Consider the following 23,899-nt stretch of genomic DNA (forward strand, 5'->3'; position numbering starts at 1 on the left):
GAAGGTGGAAAAGGTCGATTCGGAGAAAGAGTATTACCAACCAAAGCTGCGGAAGAAGGCGGAGCGGTCGCTTCGATGCTCGTTCGGAGCCGAGTAGGGTTTGGAACACGAAGTCGATGTAATCCATTTTATAGGGCCTCTCGTTCGAATGTTGTACTTATAGTAGAATGACGGATATGTCCTTCCCGTCGACGCAATTTATTGGGCCAAGCCAAGATTTCGTCCCTTGAATCGTGTTCATCGTCGTGGCCTGAAAACACCGGTAACATTCCGATACGAAACATCAGAACAGGCCGGTCCGGTACCAGCTCGTCCCCATATAAATACTTCGCTATGCAGTGGCTTCGTAGCGAACGCGTGACCCTTTGCTTTGTCCTCTCGGTACTCCCCCCTCTCTCCTAGGGTTCGCCCCCGCCCCCTCGCTGGTGCTGTTGGATTTCCGGCCACCAGATCGCAATCAACCACTTTCGATCATTGGATCCGATCTCTTCCGTCAGGGATCCGCTAGAACTGTGTGAGGTTTCGGCTTCTCGGTCGTATCTGGGGATAGATTCTTGCCGGCGACCATGTTTCTTATAGATTGGTTTTACGGAATCCTCGCCTCGTTGGGGCTGTGGCAAAAGGAGGCTAAGATCTTATTTCTTGGACTCGATAATGCGGGGAAAACGACTCTGCTTCACATGCTTAAGGATGAGGTAATCTCGGGATTCCTAATCTTTTCCGCTTTGTCTATTTTTTAATCATTAAGCTTGGATTTGTGTTGGAAGCTTTGATTTTTATGCTTGTTGGAAGCCTGCGAATACCTTTTTCTGATTTTTTGGTGAATTTTTTGGTGTTCGTTGTATGGCAGAGGTTGGTCCAGCACCAGCCAACACAGTATCCGACGTCGGAAGAGTTGAGCATCGGGAAGATCAAGTTCAAGGCTTTCGATCTGGGTGGGCATCAGATCGCTCGCCGTGTCTGGAAGGACTACTATGCGAAGGTCTTATCCCCAACCAAGAATCTCATCGATACATCTAAATTGTTTCTCCAGATATAAAATGGTTTGAATTTTCTGATAATTATGATCAGGAACTCTCTTAATTCGTTCTTCTTGATCTCCGTTGGTTCTTAATCGACGCATCTCATTGATGGAAATAGCATAGTAGGAAGCGATCTGTTGTGAGCTATGTGAAGTAGAATAAAGAAAAATAACAAGAGTTGTTAAGAATTCTATGCTTATTTTCCAAAATGTCTTTCTTAAGAAAATTGTTGCACTGAATGTTATCTCATAACAAGTAATTAATTCACTTAAGTTATCGCAGAGAGTAGCTACAATTAGCTTATTTTAAATGCACGTGCAGATTGTCTTTTGATTTATGCAAACGAAACATTGCAATTTTGAGTTATGAATATCCAGTTTGATTACAATTCTTAAAAGGAAAGTTTTGAACTTACTTCATCTATCATATGCATAGATTTGGTACTACTGAGTTTGATTTTTTATTTATGATTGATTTCCCTGAGGAGATTTTCCATCCAAGGCCCTTTTTCATTATTTTTCCCTTAAAATAATTCAATCTTATGGTTCCCTTCTTCGGAGGAGTAATATGAGAGAATGGAGATCATCACAAATGCATATAACTCTTCAATCTTAACTAATATGAGGACATGCTCCATTTTGATCATATAAATGTCCCTTAGCAATTAATTGATCATTTATTTTAAACTTTTCGTGTGCTGCTCAGATCACTCAACCATGACCCCCCCAAGTTGGCTATTCCTGGTTAAGTTTTGTTAGAAGAATTGGCTTTGTTATGTCAATCTTTCTAGAGTTCCCATTTGTTTCTTGTGTCTGTATGTGTGTTATTATACTCTTTTATTCCTTTGACAAATTTACTGTCATTATATGTTGGTTTCTTTTCTGTTTCATGTCTTATGGCTTTAGATGATATGTATCATTTTAATCTACTCATGCTTTTAATAAGTCCATCTAGATATATGTAGACATGTAGAACAAATCTAGTGTCTACAATGGCAACAAAAAATGTAAACTCCAGCTAATTAGGGTAAGTTATATTGTTCTTTTTGTGAACTTATCAACAGTTTGAGTCATCGAAATAGCCTTCTTACTTGTAATAGTAAAACTGCATAGTTGTTAAATCATGCAATGGTGAGAGCCTCATGCATTAACTAATATCTTTTTAATGGAAACATTTCTTATAATTTTCTTTTCTACTAGCCGTAAGCGTCATTCTCAATATTCTAATTTGAAGGATACTAGCTTTTTGGATAATTCTATTTCTTAAGCACTTGACATTCTGATCCATGGAGTGTGGCAAGTTTTACATCTATCTTGAAGCTTTTTTTTTTCCTTTAATTTAAGAGGGCGCACAAATATCATACATTATGCCAAACACCCTTCTCTGCTTTGACTGTTAGGGTCTACCATATGAATAATATTTACTTTCGTTGCTGCCTTCCATTGGATGGTAGATTCATTGTTTTGAAAACTTGGCTTTTGGGTGCCCCTTTCCCTTTTTCATCAATTCCAATTATAGGTTTGCTTGATCTTAAATATCTAGTTAGCTTAAAACCAAAGAGAACCTTATAAAATGGAATGTTCTCTCTTATTAAAAATTGAGCTTTCAAGAGCTTAGGATTGGAGCAGAAGTGGCCTTTTAAGAGTTTAGGATTCTTCTAGGTTCCAATTATGAGTTATTGGAGTTTGCCAATTGGGATTGTGACAATCTTTGCATGGTTGTTTAAGTGGAACAAGAATGTCATTAGGTTATTGAGACTCCAAGTATATCAGGTTGTATGTGAGTTTCAAAACTATAGGCAGGTGGAACTTCAAAAACCAGCAAGTATATATGTCAGGAAAACACCGATGGCTGTGGATATGATGCAGGTAGGAAAACCAGCAAGTCTATTGTGTGTCATGTGCGTTCCTGCATTGGTTAAGTTTGAGTTTCTAATTGGCCAAAGCCTTGATGAATTGTTTGTTCAGTTAGGTGCAATTCTATTATCTTGAATATTGCCTTTGGTGAAGAGGATTGACAACTTGAATCTCATTCATGAAGATGGTAGTTAAATATTCTATGGTTAGATGTTTTAATTTCTTTGGCAGGTAGATGCAGTGGTTTACTTGGTAGATGCAGCTGACAAGGAGAGGTTTGCAGAGTCGAAGAAGGAACTTGATGCCCTCCTTTCAGATGATGCGCTGGCGAACGTGCCGTTCCTTATATTGGGTAATAAGATTGACATACCATATGCAGCATCTGAGGATGAGCTACGCTACCACCTGGGCTTGAGCAATTTCACCACCGGCAAGGGCAAGGTAAACCTGGCGGACACCAACGTTCGCCCCTTGGAGGTCTTCATGTGTAGCATCGTTCGCAAGATGGGCTATGGAGAGGGCTTTCGATGGATGTCACAATACATCAAGTAGACATGCTCCCTGTGCCGAGACGAAACAGCTCATGGTATTTTCTACCCTGGTCCTCAGGTTCTTATTGAAGCTGCTTATCCTGTTAGGTTTTTAATCATTTCATTGTGATGTTGAAGAAGGAACAAACATATCTTAGCGATATAGTTTGTCGTTTGCACGTTCAATCCGTGACTTTCTTAGTTGCTTGTAAATATATTTATCTTAAGTTAATACAATTTGTTTTTCTGTAATCTTGTTGAAAGATGTCCCGAGTTTGATGGCAAATATACTTTGTTAGAATTGGGTAAATGTTTCTGATTAATACATAGCTAGAATCACAAGCGTGCTGTATTTTTGTTGCTCTTTTAATTGCGGATTTGATCGATGGTAGGAATTGAAAGCTTTTTTAAGGGCAATAGACGTTTAGCTTTTAGATCGCTGTTATCTTACTAATTGTTGGTGACTCCTAAAAGACGAGAAGAGTAAGAGTTTGTCTTCCTTTATTTCCTTATAGCAACACGACTCCGTGGTTATGCTAATTAGATTCATTTAATATATTAGACACGTGGCTTCTGTCAGTGCGGGATTTAGTTGAAATTGGTCGTAGAAGCCCATCTCTCTCTCTCGTTTGTTCACCTGCCTCATTTAAGTACGTATCCTCTTCGCACACGCGTCAACACGTGGGTCCGGGAGTGCGATCTCCACACAAATAGGCCGACTCAGCTCGGCCGAGTCGACGTCCGAGTCCGACCGAATACCACACAGCATTAGAGAGTCGAGAATAAACAGCATTGTTCTCAGCCCGGTGATCTCAATCGTTTTGCCAACTCAGTTCGTGGACGGAGATTGTATTCGTGTGCTATCTTGCTGTCTTTGGGAGTTTCATTATTCGAGTTGGTTGGTTGGTTGGTTGGTTGATGTCCTACTGGTGAAGAAGGCCAATGGAAAATCTATTTTATTGATCTTAATAAATATTATCCTAATAATAGTTATCCTTTTTGCCTTGAATTTTTATCCGTTGATAGTTGTTTATGAACTATTCACTTTTATGGTCACCTTTTTGCTTATTTGTGAATAGACGCTTCGTCTGTTTATGAAGTATTGACTTTTTATGATTACCCTTTTGCGGTGCCGTCGAGGGGTCAAAACAGAAGGCCGCATCATATAAACATCAATAAGTCAACATCAAGCAGGACTGACGGGTTAAATATTTGAGCAGCTGTTTCAGCATGCACGCGTCTGTGAATACTAATCTTCGTCCACTCACCACTCGTTCCACGTGATAGTCTCTCACCGCCGCCGTCCCACATCTACTATTCTACACCTGCCACACTTCTCCGAGGCTATATATAAACCTGCAACCGACCACCCTTTGCTCCGTCACTCACATTCATCGAGGTCGCTCCGTAAGTCCACCATTACCGCCATGGATATGGCAACAACCTTCCTACGTGAGCTTTTCCTATGCGTTGCGCTCTACTACATCCTTCGCCACGTCGTCTCCCGCCTCCTGTCGTGTTTTTCTCCTCTCCCTCCGGGACCGCGAGGCTTCCCGGTGGTGGGTGCCCTTCCGCTGCTGGGAAGCGCGCCGCACGTCACACTGGCCGGCATGGCCAAGCGCTACGGCCCCGTCATGCACCTCAAAATGGGGCAGTTCGGGATGGTGGTGGCGTCTACTCCGGACGCCGCCCGAGTCTTCCTCAAGACCCTCGATCCTTACTTCTCGAACCGCCCCGTCGACGCCGCCTCCGTCCGCCTCGCCTACGGTGGTCAGGACCTTGTTTTCGCCGAGTACGGCCCCGAGTGGAAGTTGCTGCGCAAACTCTGCAAATTGGAGATGCTCGGCAACAAGGCGCTCGAGTCATGGGCGGGGGTGCGGCGCGACGAGGTCGGCCGCATGTTGCGATCCATGCATGCATCGGGGCGGAAGGGAGAGCCGGTCATGCTAGGGGGGATGCTAATCTATACCATAGCCAACATGATCGGGCGGGTGATACTGAGCCGGCGGGTGTTCGAGACGAATGGCTCGGAGGCGAACGAGTTCAAGGACATGGTGGTGGAACTCATGACATTAGCGGCGCAAGTCAACATCAGTGACTTCTTGCCGGCGGTGGCTTGGATGGACCTCCAGGGGCTGGAGGCGCGGATGAAGAAGCTGCACAAGAAGTTCGATCGGGTTCTCAGCAGGATGGTGGCGGAGCACGAGGCGTCAAAGGGTGAACGTGAGGGGAGACCGGACTTGCTTGACGCAGTGATGGCGATCCGGGACGGGCCAGAGGAGGAGAAGCTGACCAACGATAACGTCAAGGCTCTTCTTTTGGTAAAGACCACCTTTCCCGCTCATGCAAACCACGACGCATGCACAGTCTAATTTCTGGCTTCTGGCCGTGTCAGAATCTGTTCACCGCAGGCACCGACACCTCGAAGGGCACCATAGAATGGGCAATGGCCGAAATGCAACTGAACCCAAGCATCCTCAGGCGAGCCCAGGCCGAGATGGACGGAGTCATCGGCCGAAACCGGCGTCTGGAGGAATCCGACATACCAAACCTCCCGTACCTTCAAGCCATATGCAAGGAATCATTCCGGAAGCACCCATCCACGCCTCTCAACCTCCCACGGATCTCAACCCAGGCGTGCGAGGTCAACGGCTATTACATCCCGAAGAACACGAAGCTCTTCGTCAACGTCTGGGCCATCGGGAGGGACCCGGACGTGTGGGAGCACCCACCAGAGTTCAACCCCGACCGCTTCATGACGACGAAGGGCGCCAAGATAGACCCTCGTGGCAATGACTTCGAGCTCATACCGTTCGGCGCCGGGCGGAGGATCTGCGCCGGTGTGCGCACGGGGGTTGTGCTCGTGCAGTACATATTGGGTTCGCTGATCCACTCGTTTGACTGGAGTCTACCCGAAGGGTCAAAGCCCGACATGGGCGAGACGTTTGGGATCGCACTGCAAAAGACTGTGCCGGTGGCGGCCATGGTGAGCCCTCGATGTGCTCCGAGCGTCTACGACTAGTTGAAACCCCATGCATGTTGCCTCAACTTGGAAGACGGTAGTGAGTCAGTCTGGTACGAGACATCTCCACGGAATGCTACATCTCACTATTAATGCCATGATAACAAGGGTTTTTCTATTTTTGACTTAGCTCGTCTCACTATTAATGCCACGGAATGCTACGGACTCAAAAAAATATTAATATAATGATATATATAATTTAGAGTTAATGTCTATTTTAGTCATGAACATCTTAAGCCCTTATGGTTTACTAGTGTCTAAAATAACTCTTACATTTTCAAAAACATAATATATAAGTTCCTCACATCAAACCTGAGTTAACAAACGTTAGAGTCCGCTTATTTAGCATGTTGACTCATAATAAATTATTAATATAATGACATATATAATTTAAGATTAAAAAAAATTAAGACATCTATCAATGGTCGAAGGAGGTATCGTCGTGAAAATGACCAACAACAACAGTGTCGAGCCACTATTGCCTAGCAAGGTGTCATACGCATACAATCTCTCTCGTGCAAATGACGAGCTCAAGAGCTTTCGGTCTTGCCTTAGGTGGATATGCGTTGACCAGTCTGACGCTATATCATGGACAATGTTGTAAACGAGATGTTTAATGTAATGCTCATGTATATTCGTATCTTTCGATTTTATTCATACTTTACACAACATGAAGAGGGCTGACCGTAGGCTTTGACAACCCCATTTTAGTTGAGTTTAATGGCTATTTTAGGCTTATAAATAAAGGTTGTGTCATGTGAATAATTGTAGGGATTTTGATCTATAGACCATTTGGATCATTTGTTGTGCGATCGTTTAAAGCTTGTGAAGTCTATGTTTATAACTTGCATTGGCCATAAAGTGTTCGATAAAATAATTATTTGTGGATCTCGAGTGAAACACTTTCTCTAACCTATTTTCTCTTTTGTAGATCCTAAGGGACTATAGGAGGTTTCGGGGAGGTTGATCTTTGCGGACATACATGTAATGGTGTCGTACGACTTAGACAAAACTAGCTAAATTTGTGATAGCTAGGTACATAGTGGTCTCCTGGTCTATTTTCCTTCTCTTAGGAGTCTTAGTCCCCATCGCCTCTCAATTTGTCCTCTCCTACGCCCCCACCTATCGCATATACGATGTGGTGGTCCAACTCTCCCTCACTTTCACCTTTGGCCTCTCCTACCTTTGCCTCTCATCTTTGTTTGCCACTTCCTCTTCCTCGATAAACTGGTCGAGGAGAGCAAGTGACAAGATGGATCTATTGGATGGCAAATGTTCTCATTGACTAACTTGTCAAGGAAGAGAAAGCAACGGAGGTCGTAGCGGCAAACAAAGGCGGAGAGACAGAGGTAGAGGTGAGGAAAAGTTGGATCGCCAAGTCTTAGGCACGATGAGTGGGGGCGCAAGAGAGGACGAAGTGAGAGGCAATGGGGACGAAGATATCCAAGAGGAAGAAAATGGATCAAGAGGCCACTATATGCCTAGCGTCGACACACATCCACCTAAGGCAAAACCAAAAACTCCTAAGCACGTCATCAGCACGGGAGAGGCTGTGTGCGTATGATGCTATGCTATGTAACACCGGCTCGGGACTGTTGCTGGTGATCACTTCTATAACGACGCCTCCTTTTGTTGGAGGTCTCAATTATTTTTAAAATATAATTACATATATCATTATATTAATAATTCATTATAAATTAGTATACCACGTAAGATATGATGGAATGAGTTTATATATTATGTTTTTAAAAATATAAAAAATATTTTAGATATGAGTAAATCTTAAGTGTTTAAGAGATCCATGATTAAATTAATATGGGTTAAAATAAAATGACCCATAACCTTAATAACAATAATTTTGCATGACTTGTTGGCACAAATATGTCACGCGGATTAGACTGTTAATTCATGCACGCTTCAACGAGAAGGTTGGCGAGTCTGATGTCGACGCTGGCTAAGCGTGAAGCATGCTTTTCCCTTGACTCGTCGTCTTGCTCGTGTGAAATCTCAGTATGTGGAGAGAAAAGCATGCTTTTCTTTGCCATCTCGCGTCCTTTGCCTTTACCGAGCCATCTCGCCACGCGTTCTCTCTCTCCCCTCTCCCTATATATCAACTTCACAGAACATGAAACCTCGCACAGGCTAAAGAAGAATTCCTGCTCCTACTGACGGCTATATATTATATTTATATGTATACAGAGAGAGAAGAGTAAGCCCAACAGCATAGGAATACATAAAGCTATGGGCAATTGGGCATCGTGCGTGCAGCTGAGGCCGAAGGCGGGCGCGACGGCCAAGCTCGTGGGCATCGACGGCGTCGTCCGACTCGTGGAGGCACCAGCCACCGCCGCCGAGGTCATGATGGAGTTTCTCGGCCGCGTGGTGGCGAGCGCAGACGTGGTGGAACGGACCCGGCGCGCCGACGCAATGAGGGCGGACGAGGAGCTGCGGCCTGGGGCGGTCTACCTGCTGCTGCCCGTGGGCCGAGTCGGGTCCCGGCTTTCCGACCGGCAGATGGAGGTCTTGCTCGACGCTGGCCACCGACCGCGGAGGGGGAGGGAGGAGGTGGATTGTGGTGGCGGAACGCAGGTGTTCCCGGAAGTAGCCATCGGGACGGAGGGGAAGGTTGCGGGGTTGGAGGCGTACGTGACCGGGTATCGTGGTAAACGGGTTGGCGGATGTGGGCAGTGGAGACCAGTTCTCGACACCGTTCACGAATCCGAATCCGATTAAAACTGTGATATTACCCTTTTATTGACACGTGAAAAGCACGTGAAATTCTTTTGCAATGTATGTGGTCAATAATAAGGTCGCCAGATTATTACAATCCTTATTGTTTTCAATGCTTATTGATTTGATTGGATGAATGTGGAGGAAGTCGTCGATTTGAACCAATTCCAAATTGATTAGTCAACAATTGCAACTTAGTGGTTTATCATTAAGCAAGATTATGTTTCCCTCCAATCCAAACCAAACAAAAGATTAATCTAAACTTGAGGGTAACTGGTCATTTCAAATTTTCCGATATTGATTTGGACCGAGTGTCACTCACAGTAGTCTTAAGCCAATCATATCCCTCTCTCTCCACCCTAAAAACCACGTGAAACAACAAATGGGCCGATGACTCGACGAAATCACGTTTGACACGTCACGCCCAATTTGGCTTTTGTGGCGAAATATACGACACAGGAGCGGAGGAACTTCGACGAACCCATTGGGACAACTTACTTGCGCAACTTGGGCCCCACCGGAACGCGGTGTATGGTGACTGGTGGAGTCGCGAGGTTGGTCGCCCGATTCGAGTCCACGGCGTCAACTATTGGAATTATTAATGGGAGAGGAGGAGCAGCAGCAGCTGCATCCAACGAAACAGGAGACGCGATGTCTACCAATCAGAGCCTCCCGAGGAGTAACGGATGGTTCGCGATCGACAGTGTTGGTGTCCGCTGACTCCTTCAACACTCTTGAACACGCGCCATTTGAACGCCGCATTCACGTTCCCACCTCCGAACCGCTCCCATCTATAATATACCCACCGTTCTCCTCTCCATTGCCTCGGCCTCAGCTTCAGCTTCAGCTACAGCTACAGCTACAGCTTCTTCTTCGTATCTTCTATTCTCTCTACTATGGGGAATCTGCTCTCGGGCCAAGCGCACGACGGCAAGGTCGTGCTCCCCGACGGCACTGTCCTTGAGCTCGACCGCCGGACGTCCGTGGCGGAGCTCATGCTCGAGCACCCGCGCCAGTACGTGCTCGACCTGCGGTCCCTGTCCGCCGGCAACTCCAACGCTGCACCGCTCCCCGCGGATCACATGCTGGAGGCCGGTAAGGCGTACGTGATGCTTCCGATGGCCCATGGGAGAGCCACCGGCTTGTCGGCGGGCGAGGCCCGTCGGGTCCTGGCGGCGGCAACCCGATCGATGACGAAGATGCAGCAACCGCCGTGCACGCGCGCGGTGGGGGTGACGGAGAGCGAGCGAGCGGAATGGCCGGCAGAGGAGTTTGAGGAGGGAACGGAGTTCTTCAGGCGGCAGCATTCGAGCAAACGGTGGAAGCCGAGCCTTGGTACGATAGAAGAGGAGAGTTTGGAGAGGAAGGTGCCTCATTGGTTGTTTTAAGAGCTGCAATTGCATGTAACAGTAGTTATTATGGTTATGTGCCTATGGGTGTACGAGAATTAAGTTGCGGAGGAGTGCAGAAAGAAACACCTTCCCGGTTAGACTCAAATCAGACTGTTGGTGTAAATAACTTTAAGCCGTGGCCTCGGGGCCGACGCAACTTGGTTCGGATCCGGATGATGGGGGATCTTCCCGGGTCAACCATTGAAATCGCTGAGGTGGCCAACTACGGTGGTCTGATCGGAACGGGGTCGTCGTTTCCTTCGGGAGGAAACTCCTCACCTGAGTGTTTAGTGGGAGGCCTCCGTCTTCGCACCTGCATACAGGTTGGGTCGGGAGAGCTCGGTCCGACCCCTCCAACGATCAAGTTAGTGAACAATCGCAGGAGGTTTTTCTCTGTTGTCCTCCTCTTTCCTCGGAGCACAAGGGTTTTTATAACGAGGGTTACTGTTGCCTGATGTGCCTGCCCATAGGGAGCAGGATTGTATTTCTGATAACGTATGACATCGACGTTGGCATGGCGTGAAAGATCGAGTTTGAGCAGGATGTTAATGTGCCTCAGTCGACGTTCCGATCCATGTTGACCAGATGCTCTTAGGTCAACAGAGACGCGAGGCGTCATCTGGGGTAGCTGATGTCGCCCGAGTATTATTGCCATTATTACATCACAGACCAAACTAAGACAAGACGAAGTGGCATGAGTCAACGCCTTCTCTCTTCAATGACGACCCTAGAAAACCCATAATGACCCATGTCTCGGTGCAAAAATGTCACGCTGGTTTCGACGCTATAGTTGGCTCTCGAACCACATCTGTTCGGACGTTGTCTTGACATTGGACTACCAAGCTTCATGCAATTCAACTCATATTCCCTCTAAATCTACACAGAGTAAAAACAATTTTAAGAATGCTTAACATGTCAGCCACTTGGTAAGGTAATGCAGAAGAGCATGGGTGTTGCGCTAACACTGGATTATAAAGTCTCGCACATTCAAGTCTAATTCTCAACCTACAGAGAATAAAAATTCCAAGTACGCTCAATACACCAACTATTTGAGATGTCAGACACCCTGCTGATTGACATGTATGGCTCAGCCATGTTGAGACCATGGAATAAGAGGCCTGCGGTTTGGTACATCTGGAGTTAGGCACACATCAGTTTGTTCAAACATCAGCTAAGTTAGGCAAGAAAGTAACACCCAGAAAATATGGCATCAGTACTGGCATCCTCATGTTTTTTAGCTATATTTCATGTGTATTGAAGCAGCCAAGGCATATGCTTTTGTGGGAAAATTACCTTTGCCTGTTCATTGTGCCATCTTCGTTTTTGGGTACAAAAGCTGTGCCTTTGTCAAAGTCTCTGGAGTATAAGCTGAGGACAGACGCAAGGACATGGGTCCTGTGAGGAAGAGCAGAGCAGATTGTAAGCCGTTGGGGCCATTGCTCTTTAAATTCTGTCTGGCTAATTCAAGTCAACCATCAATCTTTTGCAAACTAACTCTTTATTCTAATGGTAGTTCTATTGTTTGGATGGCTTTTGTAATGATGAATATTTGTTTTAGGCAGTCTTTGACACCAGATGTTAGCCTGACATTTCAGCTCCATATAGAAGATTCATTATTGGTTTTGGTTGGCACAGCTTCTCCATGGTCTCAGACAAGATATATAACCTGACCTAACCTAATATGACATATGGAAGAACTTGATTCTACAAACCACAAGATCTGTTGTATCATTACCACTACAGTTGGATGGAAATGGAAATTATATATTATAACTACAAAGCATGGAAGTCATTTACTTGAGATGTGCCATCTCCATATCCAAAATAACTGTATGCTTTAACAAAGGAGCATGTACTTTATGTTGTATACCCCATGATCTTCTTATGTTACCATAACCCTCAACTACTAACCAAAGGCAAGCCAAGGTTAGTTCAACTGTGTTTTCTTTTATTGTTGAACTCGCAACCATTCATCTTGAACTGGCTCTATTTAAAGTGTAATTCTTCTATTTTATTCAGACAGCACCAGATCAGAAATTCGAACCAACAAGCATGGCCACAGATAGAGGAAAGGCTAGGATAAAAGTAGTACATGTATGAATTGATACCGAAGAAGCTCCTATAGAGAAAGAAATATGTGATGATGATGCAACATAGGTACATGGAAAGAGAAAGGGATCAAACAAAAGTAGGCAAATCCAAAGGCAATATATCAAAAAGATTGGGAGAATGGAACAGTGTGTCTGTTGCCCATTATCCCATATTACTTGGATGATGTGAGCAGAAGTGGCACGAGCCAACTCTAACACCAGAAACTTCAGCTAACAAATCTCTTTTTTCTATACCTCTTCTTTTACATCCACCTTCTTAGTAAGGTTTCATTCTTTCACCGCTCTTCTCCTCTTTCTAAGTCTTTCTCGAGTCTCAAGGTTCTTCCACATGACCCTTCCTTCCATCTAGTCAAGACTTCAAACAATTACCATTTGTCTCATTCTCTCAAGGCTAAATGCATTAAACTGTTTCTCTTTTTTCTTTTGTGCATAGAGACAAACACAGGACATGGCTGGCTGTAATGAGAATGTGGCATCCCAAGGTGAAGAGGTAAGCCTTGTTCAACTTAATTATAAAAAAGAGCACTTAAAAAGAACAGCTGTATTAACAACTTATTCAATTTGTAATCATAGTCACTCTGCTTGGATAGGCAGGTAAATTTATCACACTAAGAGAATCTAAATTTTCTGCTTTGCGAAAATTTAGGCACTATCATCGCATTTGCCACGAAGGTTTGTCCAGTGAGTTGTATGAATTGGACTGAGAAGTTTTTCACTAATAATTTGCAGAAAATTAATTACATAAACAAATAGTTTGCACTGGTTGGACTTAACAATTCAAACAAACAATGTCCATGCATGAAGAAGTACAATTAGGTAGATTCAACTCTGGAAAGAATAGGAAAGATATCTTTTAACTGATTCTTAAGAAGCATTTCCATTTACTTCGTGACTTATTTGTAGGTATTTGAGTTCATTCATTAAGAACATGGTCAAAGTTTTAAGCAGATTGGGAAGGAAATATTAGCTCTGAAACCAAGGGTATTAGACATGGTTTATTATGTCAGTCTTCGAACACATACATAAATTAGGAGGCCAATTTATTTAAAACACAATGAAAAGGGAAAAAGAAGAGGTAATGAGATAAAAGGATGCTTTAAGAAGAACGAACTAAGAAGTGGCAAAAGCTTTGCATAAATGAACTCTAGTAATAAAGTGCATTAAAATATCTTTCGTTTACATTCTTACTGCCCATGAAGGACTGAGACTCTGAAAAACACATGCAGACTACACTTCGTTGTAAAATTATTAAGGTTTGAAAGACACTTTAAGATTAAACAATGTTAGAATAATTTACAGATTTCTAAGTGATTCTTTAAGCTTCTGAGAAATAAAAGCAACACATTGAGCAATGTTCAGATTTCCCTGTTTCCTTTGGTAGGTGATACATCCTGATCAAATCAAGGACAAATTATTGGGTTAAAAGGAACTCAAGGGCCACCGAGATTTTTCTACCTTTATCATATAGTGATGACCATAAACATTACATCAATTCAAATACTTTACATTTTTTGTCAGAATGTCGAAAAATCATATAATGTTTTCTTCAGGGCTTCTTATTTTTATGCTCATAATCTTCTTACTGTAACTCTTAGGTGAAACTTTTGTATTTCAAGAAAATCTTTCGGTTATAGAATAGATATGTCTTTATTTTCAGATTGTACACAACATTCTCCAAAGAATTAAGTTACTTGTTCAATTCCAGGTAAAATTGGAGAAGTATGGAGGCATTGTGCCTAAGAAACAATTAATATCAAAGGTTAGTTGATACCTTGGTAAAGTAAGCAAGCCAACTTCTGAACACAATTAGCCACTAAGGTTCCACCACTGCAGGGTTCTGCAATCTTCAACACCTGGCCATTAAAAGTTCAAACCCAATATCAACTTCCTTTGTGATCACATGATGAATTTTAATCAGTATATCACCATTTATTCATACCTTCTAGCTTACCTATCCAGTTGAAATGTCCCACATTCATGATGGTGCAATATAATAACCATACAACTCGAAAATTCTCACTGATGCAAACAAAGCAACTGCAATGACATAACTTTATCAGCTATCAGGCCATCGCTTATGAGGTTGGATGTCATTGAAGCAGAAAATTTGTTTGCTGAAGAGACTGATCTTCAAAATCAGCAAACCTCTATTTGTTGAAGAGGCTTTTCCGCATAAACATGTTGGGTCAGAAAATTTATGTCCATTATTCTCTTTTGCTGGTTACAGGACCATGAAAGAGCCTACTTTGATTCTGCAGACTGGGTCCTCAGCAAGGTATGCCCATTGTGCTTCTCTAAGAAGGTTTGATATGACATAATTTAAAGAAAAATATCTGATATTCTAATGTTAGATTCTAACCCAGTTTTTGATCATTTCCTTTATTCTACAGGTAGGAGGAACAAGTTCAAATACAAAAACTGCAACTGAAAATTTAAAACCCAAGCTGAAGGTATGTTGATTATATGCATTGCTACCAAGTTCATCAAACGTCAATCATATGGACAATAGATCATGGCATGCATTCTCCAGTAGGTGATTTAGATAGCTGCAGTATCACAAGCAAAAAAGCCTCATAAAGCACTTGTTTTCTGAAACAAGCATACAATTAAAACCATCTTAAAAGTTTTTTGCCCAAGCTATGGACAACAAATTTCACTCAAAATCAGTCAAAATACTTGATGCTATCTTTACCTAAAACAACAAAAATATATGTAAACACTATTGATTGAACTTGAGACATACTCGGTGATGAGAACAGATCCATATAACCAACTACACATGGTTGGAACATCACAAGTTCTTATTATTGTTGTTGGACTATGATCTTTCTTAATATGGTTTCAATTTGATGGCCAATTGCTGCAGCCAACACCTCATCACCAGCTTCCACCAAGGAAGCCGACATGCACATCAGAACGAGAGTACGACAATCTTCCATTTGATTACATTGTTTTGCTTTGCTCAAGCAATCTTAATCTGATAATTGGATTCTGAAGCATTTACTAACTTGATGTAATCATACAGGATTAACAGCTAAAGAACAAATTGGGTGTGCATGATGTGGTCTATGTGAGGAGGAACGGAGATGATGCTAAATGTCTTTTTCATGTTTTCTGGTCTGCATGTTGTTTACATGTCTTTAACAGTCATTAAAGCTCTGTTGTTGATAATAAAAAGACACAATGATCAAGTTTCTCGAGATTAAAAAAGGAATCAACCAACATTAAGGTTTTGTTTCTTGGTTGTTTTGTCTCCCAGTAAGGTTTCATAAAATAAATATCTACTGCACTCATAGTTCCCTATGCTTTTTCAGATAGTTTTCAGATAACGCTTGGAAGATAAGTTGCAAAAGGATTAAATGTATGATAGAAAACTGCCTTCTATTTTCTTTAGAGATGTTTATAGAACACAAGAACATACTAGGGTCATAGAATAAGTTAATTCTGTAATGTTCTCAACTTTACAAAGTCTAACATGTCCTTCTGTTGTTCCAAAAAAAATATGATAATTTGAAGAACCTAAATGCCTCTTACAAGTGATTAACAGTAAAAACTTAGCTCACAAATGTGTAAGAACTAATCTAGCAAACACTTTTTATTATCAGAAATTGTGAATAAGCATTACACAAAGAAAGTTTTCTAGAACATGGAAACATAATGTCATGTTTGGTGTAGTTTCAAGCTTTGGATTCCTTAAGAACTCTTCATTTGAGCATCCTTCTGTCTGTAGTTTAGCTCAACAAATTATTGGGTATAAATGACGCGTTGCAAATTTGATCGACCACAGGTAGATGATGAGTAAATGACTAAAAACATTAGGATTCACGACAATCACACAGCAGGTTCTTGAATGTTTATCTAGGCTGATCTCAATTGAAATAACAAAAGAACATGAATCAGCAATAACTGACTGGATCTGTCCTAACTTATCAAAAAGAGTAGCTTTATACTAAGTCTTTCCTTTTAGATGATTAAAACAAGAAAAACTACAAGTCCATCTAGCTCAGTGATTAGGATATAAATTGCCAGTCTATCTGATCATCAGATGAAGCAATAAATAAATACAGCTGCAACAACAGAATTCAGAATCATCCCAGGTTAATTAACCTCCCAGGCTGATGTTCATATATGATACATTAGAAAATCACCAAACCATGATTTGTACAATGAAGATAAAACATCAACTAATTTACTTACTATCCTGAACAATTATAAAGGAAATTCTAGTTAGCATATCACTAGAAGACTACTTACAGAAAATCTCAGTTTTTCTAATAATGAAAAATTCGTTGGGCACTTTCCATGACAAAACATTGGGGAGTTGTTTTTTCTCAACATATGGTCCAACATCGTCATCTCCTATGTCGAGCACCCCACCATAAACCACACAAACAGTGGTATTACTCCAAATCAAGCCTGCTTTGGGTACATATGTGGCTCCCCTTGAAATAGCTATAGTTGTCACTCTTAGCATATTAGGTGATACAGCAGCCATAACTAAGAAAACAGAATCTCGTAAATTAAGTTATTTATTTGACACGGCCATTCTTTTGAAGAGTGATGGCTTGACGCTCAGACCCAATCTAAATAATTCAATTCTCCCCAAATCATAGCATCATCATAGACTCGAGTAGCAAACATAACTTATTTTTTTAATGATTTGATCAGTTTCTATATGTTGTACGTAGAAATCCTGTTGCACCAGTTAGCTGATTAAACTGACCTTCTGAATATTGAAATAAAACACAGTCATGCTTCTACTAATTTGCAAATAGAAGATCGCATTACAGTGAGACATGTCAATGTTCGATGGTGTAGTTAACCAAGGTATGCAATTTTGAATGGTACCGCCCGATACGGGCGATATGTACCGGTCCGACGGCATACCGATACGCGGACTGCCCGCTACCGGGCGGAACGTTTAAAGACGCCCCGTATCGGACGATACGGGGTAATATCGGGCGGTAACGGTCAAAATTGAATTTCGACCGTTACCGCACTGTAATAGTGCTACAGTGCTCCAACGATCAAATTGACCGTTGGAACCCTTTCTCATAGTATTTAAACCCTTCTTCTCCCCTATTTCACTCCATTACATTCTTATACTTTCTTAAACTATCTTAAACTCTTTTTTTCTCACATTTGTGCTCTCATAAACTCTACAAAACAACGATTTGTGAATTCAATTAAGGCAAATTTGGAAAGATTAAGAGGAAGAACTTTCTAATCAAGAGCTATGTATTCTCTTTCTTTAATTAGAGAGTAATTAAGATCTTTAATATTATAATTAGTGTGTAACAAAATAGTCTAACAATTCAAATGATTTTTCTATAGATATTTCAATATTTACATAAGGACAATCCGTAATAGACTGAAATACAAACCTTGCACAAGATATTCTTCAAAGCCCGAAAAAAATATGTGATACTATTCTTACATAATTTACATTGATTTTGCTAAACTTATGTTGTTACTATATTTATTTCTAACTTAAAAACCCTATCCTAATTTTTTTTTTTTCAGGTATTTTCGGAGGGTTTTACACCTAAATTAGGTGTACCGCTCGGTACGCCTGCTCGGTACACGGTACCGTACCGTACCGAACCAACCTCGAAACACCGGTACAGTATGGTATTACATACCTTGTAGTCAACCACTATCAATACATAGGAGTCTAAGACCCATGAGTGTTGCCAGCATTGGTTGCCTTTGGATAGGTATTAAGGAGATCATAACCTCCAGGTGAGGTTGGAACCAATACAGAGTGAATGCAGTGAGCAATGGCTTGCATGTGATTGATGGAATGTTCCAATCTTTAAAGAGGATAAATTCTTTGTTGATGCATGGAGGTGGTGGGTGGTGGTAAATTTCAATATGACCAAAGGATCAGTACTGAGATGGGCAGATGTCAAACAAGCAATTCTTTGTACAAGAGTTTGGTGTGATTTATCTGTTACTGGCAGTGAGAAGATCCTTTGTTGTTTGTAGGACCAGTAATGGCAACAGTTAATAGTGACAATATGGGAGACAAGCAGTCAAGAAGATTGGGAAGGAATGCTGCCAATCACCTAACGAATTCATTAAATATCATCAGCAAGCTCTGCAAATCCTTACTGTCCGTAAAATTTAATACAACAAAATTGTATGAATATGTAGAGTATAAATACACCTGATCTCTGATTCATAAGTAGTAGGCAAAAGAAATCAGAAAAAAAACCTAAGAAAATGATTCTGGTCAAGAAAAAAAAGGTGGACTTCTTTGCTTTCTTAATTCTTTTCTTTCAGTAAGTTTCTAAATCATTTCTAAAGTGGGTAATCATATATTCACCCCAATTGCTAAATGCCAATGTCGACATAACCATCTTTTACGGGTCCACTCTCTGGCAAGAAAGGGTAAGAGATCTTTTTCTATCCTTAGTGTTGTTACCATTTCTGAAATACAAAGACAAATACATTAATATCAGATTTTTTCACTAAATTAGAAAATCAAAGTAACTTTGATAAAAATTGTCCTGTTGAAAATTAAATCAAAACAAAAGGTCAAAAGCATTAACATTATAAATACTAAGCATGGACTTCTACAGTAACAACCATAATAATTATGTGATGAACTAAATTATCCAATTTATCTGTACAAGCAGTATACCAGAAAATTATATGGATGAAAAGAACAGCAAATTTTCCTATAGTTCCATGTAAATCTAGAGGATGACACTTTGTGTTGCAACTACAACATGGCATTTGCCTCAAGCATTCATCTTCACATTGTAAACCAACAAGGACTCCAATTAACTGCAGAATGCAAGCACACATGAAGCTCAACATCTCTATTATAGCTATCATAAAAGAACGTCAAGCATTTTTGATAAGGAATTACCAAAACGAAGCAAAAATGAAGAGCCACAAAAAAACTTGCAATACCATCAACAAAAAATCAAGTTTAACCCAAAAGTCATGCAAGAGTTGAAGCAAATAACCCCTGTGAACCAGGAATTAAGGTATAGCCTGGTATTTGTAAGGTAATATTCTGCAGATTTGATGATGTGCCTCTATGCTTTTGCACATACCAAATGGGGCAACATGATCGAACGAAACCGAGACACTATTGGACTAGTTTTTCTAAATTCTAAATTGCAACCTATATGTGTGTTGGTTATAGATAACTGCATTTGCATATTCTCCAAAGAAAAAAACTTTCAGTGAAATTAGAGTGAATTTATGAAGGAAGTTACATTAAGAAATGTTAGTACTTGTTTATCAAGGACATACACTTGTATTCTAGCTTGAGCTTTATACAGGAGAATGATCCACTTCCATTTTTTTTAACAACTCCTGTGCCATCTCCCACTTGGCAGACCTTTGAAATGCACATTCAAATGCATCTCTTGCGTAAATTGGAGGATGAAACCCCATAGCTAGCATCGAGCTTAATTTGTCATAAGCAGCCTCCAACCTACCAGCTTTGCAATGAGCATATAGGTCCTGGACCTCCATTTTTCTTTTCAACTTCTTTGACATATCAAGCTCTCCATTTTTCTTTAGAAAACCATCAACTAAGTTATAAGTGTTGAAATGAGGGCGCATACCCAATCCTATCATCTCCATCAACAATTTGTATGCTATCAGCCAATTCTGAATCATGCAGTTTGCATGGACTAACATAGTGTATGTTGCACAATCTGGCTCACACCTCCTCTTGTTCATAATATCAAAATATTTTTGTGCTTCAACAACATTTCCTAACATACAAAAGGCCCGAATGATTGAATTATAAACAACGAGCTTTGGCTTTAGCCCTAGGTTCATCATTCTTCCTAACACCCTACAAGCTTCATCCATTCTACAAGCCTCGCACAGTGCCTTTATTATGACAGTATAACTCTCAGCAACACAATTAGGCTTCCTACCCTCCACCACTCCCAGAATCCCCATTGCTTCCTCAATCTTTCCTGCTTGACAAAGCCTCAAAACAAGTGCATCCACAATATAAGTGCTTGGCAACAAACCCAACCTTGCAATCATGTGGAAGACCTCAACTGCAGGTCGTAAGACTCCATCAGCCATGAGATTGGGAACCAAAATATCAAATGGCCTGCTGTGTTTCCTAATGCTAACTCTCCCTACCGTCTCGTCCTTGCCACCAAACTCACAAAACTCTCTGATAAGAATATTCAATGCTGTCCTTGTTGGAACCAAAGTAGCCCGGGTCATCTCCCGGAACACTTCAAATGCATTCTCCAATCGTCCAAACCTACAAAGTCCGATAATAATATTACTGTACGAGTACATGTCCGGCTGCACAATCTTATGAAAGATTCTAACAGCCACATCGATCAAGCCACCGGAAAGATCCTTTTTGCAAAGCACATATAGCACATTGTTGATCACCAGGTTGTCCGGAGGGCAATTGAGCTCCAATTCCATCACCTCAAACAGGGAAAGCGCCTCCCCGACCCTCCCCTGCCTTCCGAGGAACCGGATGCAAATGGCCACGGACCGAGTCGACACGCGACCATTGCTGCGCGCGACCGTCCTCAGCAACCACTTGAGGTCATCAAATAGCTTCCTCCGGCCGAGGAAGTCGGCCATGTACTCCACCACGGGGTCATCAAACCGGAACCCCAGCCGGAACCCTGCCCAGGAGAAGAATCCGAGGGTGGCGGATCTCCCCAGCCGGCGGTGGCACTTGAGAACTTCCAGCACGAGGTCGGAGGTGAGCTTGTGTTCGAACCGAACAAGGAGGCCATCGACGACACGGGGGCGGTCAGAGGGCGGATCCGACAGCAAGGAGCAGATGGATTCCGCGTCGGGGGTCGAGACGAGGGGTAAGGAGTCGGGGCCGATCCGGGGAACGGCAACAGGAAGGGGGGCGGGGCGGTTGGCGGGGGAAGGGATGGCTAGGGCTTGGAGTGATGTGGGGATGCAGGAGAAGCGAAGGGTGGATCGGAGGAGATGAAGAGCGAGACGAGAGAGTGGTTTTGGCCTCCTGAGCATTACAGGGACGGGGGAGGCACGGAGACGGCTGAAGAGTCGAGATGAATACAAACTGCAAAATTGAAGGTCGTATTTGATTGCTTATTGCATACTATTATGTAGGGGGCCACTCCGTTTCCTTAACGGGTCGGGCCGATGTAATATGAGATGCAGAGACAATCGTGAATTGGGCTACTCCGTTTTGTTAACGGGTCGGGCTGAGGGAACATGAGCTACGGACACAATCTTGGGCAAGTGGGACGACTCGAAATTTGTATTAGAGAGAGAAAAGGGGATGAGGTCGAAAGAACAACCAAATAACTGAAATAAACTCACAGTTAGTGTCATTCGCATGGGTCTTTTAAGTCCAATTGCATTCAAATCAATCTTAAGACTTGCAACTTGCTTATTTAACTGTAACAAGAGATTCTTCCTGCCTGGCATCTGACATAAATGCCACTCAATCCATTTGCCTAAGAAAGAGAAAGAATGGGGCACGGACTTAGCAGACCCAGCTTGTAATGTGATTGTGATTGACGTATCCACACTCATCACACTCCCTTCTTCTCAGCTAGCAAACAAGCTGAGCTGCCATATCACATATCAATGGAGAGGACCTCAATGTGTCATGTGGGGTGGTCTCATGGCAGAGAGAGGGGCGGGGGTCCCCTCGTATTAAGGCACCTTTCTCCTTCAGCTGGGCTCTCCTCACTGTTTGCGAGGTACACTCCACCGAAGAGCAGCAATAATGGTGGCGTCCTTGCTGCTAGTAAAGCCATCCCTCGCATCCCTTCACTTGTGTGTTTCTTTTTTGATGCTTTCCCCTTGTCATCATCCTTCAGCATCATCCAGCACTTGCCATGCATCATATAGAGCATAAATATGTGAGAGAGTGAGAGAGACCCACCACTAAGGTGGGGATGTGAATTGAGATGGAAAGACGAGTCTTATTCTATGGTTATACAAATGATGTGGATCCTGGTATTTCACTTTTGGCTCTACCCATAGCTTCTGCACAAGTCACTTCGGACAACTGGGCTTTGGTTTCACCACCATCATCTCCTTCTTGCATCCAACATTATTGCAGATGATATCAGTACCAACTCGAGGGCATTGTTTGATGAGCCCGAGCTCACTCTTTGATGTTATTGCAATCTACACTTTCTATGTATATATATCATCTTTCAGTCCATACATATCTTAGGAGTTGAACGAGCCTGGCCATTGCGATATATCATGACCATGCACCTTGATGAGGTGCAGGTTCTTCTTACTACCTACTCAAATGAAGGGGTGCAACCAAGGTTGTCTTCCTGCTCCATCAAGCAGGTGGAGTAGAACAATAACTACTGCTGCAGTTTGTGTAGTTTGTATATTCTTATACCAAGCATTGCTTTCCCTCGCCCTCCCACCAACTCCAGTTTGAAACTAAGGATTCCAGTAGTAGTTTAATGATAGAATGTGGGAGGGCAGTTTATACCTGTGATCACACTTCAATGTTCAGCAACAGCTGTTCTTGCATGTTTGTGGACAACCTACAGTGACGATGACCATCTCTGGCTGCTCCAAGGCCGCTGTTGCTCATTATTTGTACAGGTTTAGAAAGGTTTCCATTCATTAGACCGCTTTTTCGATAGAACCTACAAAGTTTTTGGCACAATAGAAAGTGCATTTAAGGCTCTCAAATGCTCACACCAAAGGAGTCGTCCAATTCAAGTATGCCTACGAAGCCTCAGTTAAAGACTGACGCTGAAACGAGTGTGTCAACTCTCGTCCCAGAACCGGACTTGACAGCTGTCATCCACGTTACAGGACACGTCGGTGGTGTGGGTCCTCCTCCTTTAGGGGTTGGGTGTTGGACACAAGTTCAATAAATGCGGCGCTCGGAATTCCTCCCTGTTCGCTTACCAACAGCAAGGACCCTTCCTCCGTCCAATCACAGCCCTTGATCATAGCGAAAGGCAGCGGGCCCCGCTATAAAGTGGGAACTTTGGAGTGGGGGAAAAAAGAAAAGCGAGAACAAAGTAAAAGAGGAAAAAGAGGTGGCAGGATTCTTGTGGGGTAAGCCATCACCCCCATAAATACGATCCTCCGACGGCATTAAATGTATCGAGATAAAAGAGACTACCTGCCCTGAGATTGGAGGGTTCATTGACCCCACTTGTCGAGTGGATGGTGGGCCCCACCTTAAGGTATGACGGGCGACCCGTCTCGGTAGAATCATCAGAGGAAACGAACGGCCAAGATCAGCGATCGCCGTGGTG

General features: G+C 42.6%; 5 protein-coding genes across 5 annotated transcripts; 4 read left to right on the forward strand and 1 right to left on the reverse strand.

Moving 5' to 3' along the window:
- Window positions 1-333: 333 nt before the first annotated feature.
- On the forward strand, window positions 334-3,660 carry LOC135627787 (GTP-binding protein SAR1A-like). Its single transcript, XM_065134084.1, has 3 exons — window positions 334-695; window positions 851-982; window positions 3,110-3,660. Exons 1-3 carry the CDS (start codon window positions 567-569, stop codon window positions 3,428-3,430), a joined length of 582 nt encoding a protein of 193 aa, XP_064990156.1. The 5' UTR covers window positions 334-566; the 3' UTR covers window positions 3,431-3,660.
- Window positions 3,661-4,812: 1,152 nt separating this feature from the next.
- LOC135626305 (flavonoid 3',5'-hydroxylase 1-like) lies at window positions 4,813-6,430 on the forward strand. The gene is made up of 2 exons (XM_065131520.1): window positions 4,813-5,729; window positions 5,804-6,430. Exons 1-2 carry the CDS (start codon window positions 4,836-4,838, stop codon window positions 6,428-6,430), a joined length of 1,521 nt encoding a protein of 506 aa, XP_064987592.1. The 5' UTR covers window positions 4,813-4,835.
- Window positions 6,431-8,571: 2,141 nt separating this feature from the next.
- On the forward strand, window positions 8,572-9,273 carry LOC135627252 (uncharacterized). The gene has a single exon (XM_065133268.1). It carries the CDS (start codon window positions 8,672-8,674, stop codon window positions 9,161-9,163), a length of 492 nt encoding a protein of 163 aa, XP_064989340.1. The 5' UTR covers window positions 8,572-8,671; the 3' UTR covers window positions 9,164-9,273.
- Window positions 9,274-9,993: 720 nt separating this feature from the next.
- On the forward strand, window positions 9,994-10,589 carry LOC103970450 (uncharacterized). The gene has a single exon (XM_009384230.3). The coding sequence runs from the start codon at window positions 10,057-10,059 to the stop codon at window positions 10,546-10,548; it is 492 nt and encodes a 163-aa protein (XP_009382505.2). The 5' UTR covers window positions 9,994-10,056; the 3' UTR covers window positions 10,549-10,589.
- Window positions 10,590-11,478: 889 nt separating this feature from the next.
- Window positions 11,479-22,483, reverse strand: LOC108951662 (pentatricopeptide repeat-containing protein At1g09900-like). The gene is made up of 4 exons (XM_065131522.1): window positions 22,320-22,483; window positions 14,434-21,708; window positions 11,845-11,946; window positions 11,479-11,669 (listed from the first exon to the last, which is right to left on the reverse strand). The coding sequence occupies exons 1-2, from the start codon at window positions 22,481-22,483 to the stop codon at window positions 19,953-19,955; spliced, it is 1,920 nt and encodes a 639-aa protein (XP_064987594.1). The 3' UTR covers window positions 11,479-11,669; window positions 11,845-11,946; window positions 14,434-19,952.
- Between the last annotated feature and the right edge of the window lie 1,416 nt (window positions 22,484-23,899).

The sequence above is a fragment of the Musa acuminata genome, chromosome BXJ2-11, assembly GCF_036884655.1.
Source record: "Musa acuminata AAA Group cultivar baxijiao chromosome BXJ2-11, Cavendish_Baxijiao_AAA, whole genome shotgun sequence".
Classification (NCBI taxonomy): domain Eukaryota; kingdom Viridiplantae; phylum Streptophyta; class Magnoliopsida; order Zingiberales; family Musaceae; genus Musa; species Musa acuminata.

Coding starts and splice junctions, on each gene's coding strand:
- LOC103970450 (XM_009384230.3), top strand. CDS start 10,057: ATGGGGAATCTGCTCTCGGGCCAAGCGCACGACGGCAAGGTCGTGCTC.
- LOC135627787 (XM_065134084.1), top strand. CDS start 567: ATGTTTCTTATAGATTGGTTTTACGGAATCCTCGCCTCGTTGGGGCTG. Junction 696..850: donor TTCACATGCTTAAGGATGAG/GTAATCTCGGGA, acceptor GTTGTATGGCAG/AGGTTGGTCCAGCACCAGCC. Junction 983..3,109: donor GGAAGGACTACTATGCGAAG/GTCTTATCCCCA, acceptor TTTCTTTGGCAG/GTAGATGCAGTGGTTTACTT.
- LOC135627252 (XM_065133268.1), top strand. CDS start 8,672: ATGGGCAATTGGGCATCGTGCGTGCAGCTGAGGCCGAAGGCGGGCGCG.
- LOC135626305 (XM_065131520.1), top strand. CDS start 4,836: ATGGATATGGCAACAACCTTCCTACGTGAGCTTTTCCTATGCGTTGCG. Junction 5,730..5,803: donor ACGTCAAGGCTCTTCTTTTG/GTAAAGACCACC, acceptor TGGCCGTGTCAG/AATCTGTTCACCGCAGGCAC.
- LOC108951662 (XM_065131522.1), bottom strand. CDS start 22,483: ATGATGCTGAAGGATGATGACAAGGGGAAAGCATCAAAAAAGAAACAC. Junction 21,709..22,319: donor AGCCCAGCTGAAGGAGAAAG/GTGCCTTAATAC, acceptor TCAATTTTGCAG/TTTGTATTCATCTCGACTCT.